At 71.2% G+C, this 692-nt stretch overlaps 1 protein-coding gene across 1 annotated transcript in view; it reads left to right on the plus strand.

The window, feature by feature from the left end:
• Positions 1–593, plus strand: part of NPR1 (natriuretic peptide receptor 1) — a 17,686-nt gene extending 17,093 nt beyond the window's left edge. Inside the window, exon 21 of the mRNA XM_041404019.1 lies at positions 409–593. Coding sequence (XP_041259953.1) covers positions 409–593 — 185 coding nt within the window. The remainder of the gene's footprint in view (positions 1–408) is intronic.
• The last annotated feature ends 99 nt before the right edge of the window (positions 594–692 follow it).

Raw genomic sequence — 692 nt, forward strand, 5'->3', positions numbered from 1 at the left:
GGGGGGGGGGGTCCCGGTTGTTTTCCCGGGGGGTTTCCGGGGGTCTCGAAGATTCTCGGGGGGGTTCCCGGTTGTTTTCCCGGTAAGTTTCTCGGGGTGGTCCCGGTGGGTTCGGGGTTCCCGGGAGGTTCTCGAACGTCCCCGGGGGTCCCGGGGTGTTTGGGGTTCTCGAATGTTCCCGTGAGGGTTCCTGGGGTTCTCGAACGTTCCCGGGGGGTTCCCGGGATTCTCGAACATTCCCGGGGGTTCCCGGGGTTCTCGAACGTTCCCGGGGATTCCCCGGGGGGTTCCCGGTGGGTTTCCGGGGTTCTCGAACGTTCCCGGTGGGTTCTTGGGGTTCTCGAACGTTCCCGGGGATTCCCGGGTTTCCCCCGCACCCGCGGGTGGGCGGAGCCTGTCCGCCCTCAGCCCCCGCCCCCTCCTCCCCATTGGCCGATCCTCCCTCTATGCCCCGCCCATCAACCCCCGCCCATCCGTCTGTCACTCATTGCCTCATCGCCGCTCCCATTGGCCGACGGCAGCCGGAGGGGCGGGACTTTCATCCCGCTCCGCGCTTCCGCTTCCGGCCGAGCGCCTCCGTCGCTCTCCGGTAACTTCCGGCCGGCGCCGCCTCCCCGGGCCCGGACCCAGCGGCCCCGGCGCGGCCCGGGAGGCTCCGCAGCGGCTCCGAGCCCCGCCCCGGGCCCGTCCCG

This window comes from Onychostruthus taczanowskii, unplaced genomic scaffold, assembly GCF_017590055.1.
Source record: "Onychostruthus taczanowskii isolate IOZ18803 unplaced genomic scaffold, ASM1759005v1 scaffold207, whole genome shotgun sequence".
In the NCBI taxonomy this organism is placed as follows: Eukaryota; Metazoa; Chordata; class Aves; order Passeriformes; family Passeridae; genus Onychostruthus; species Onychostruthus taczanowskii.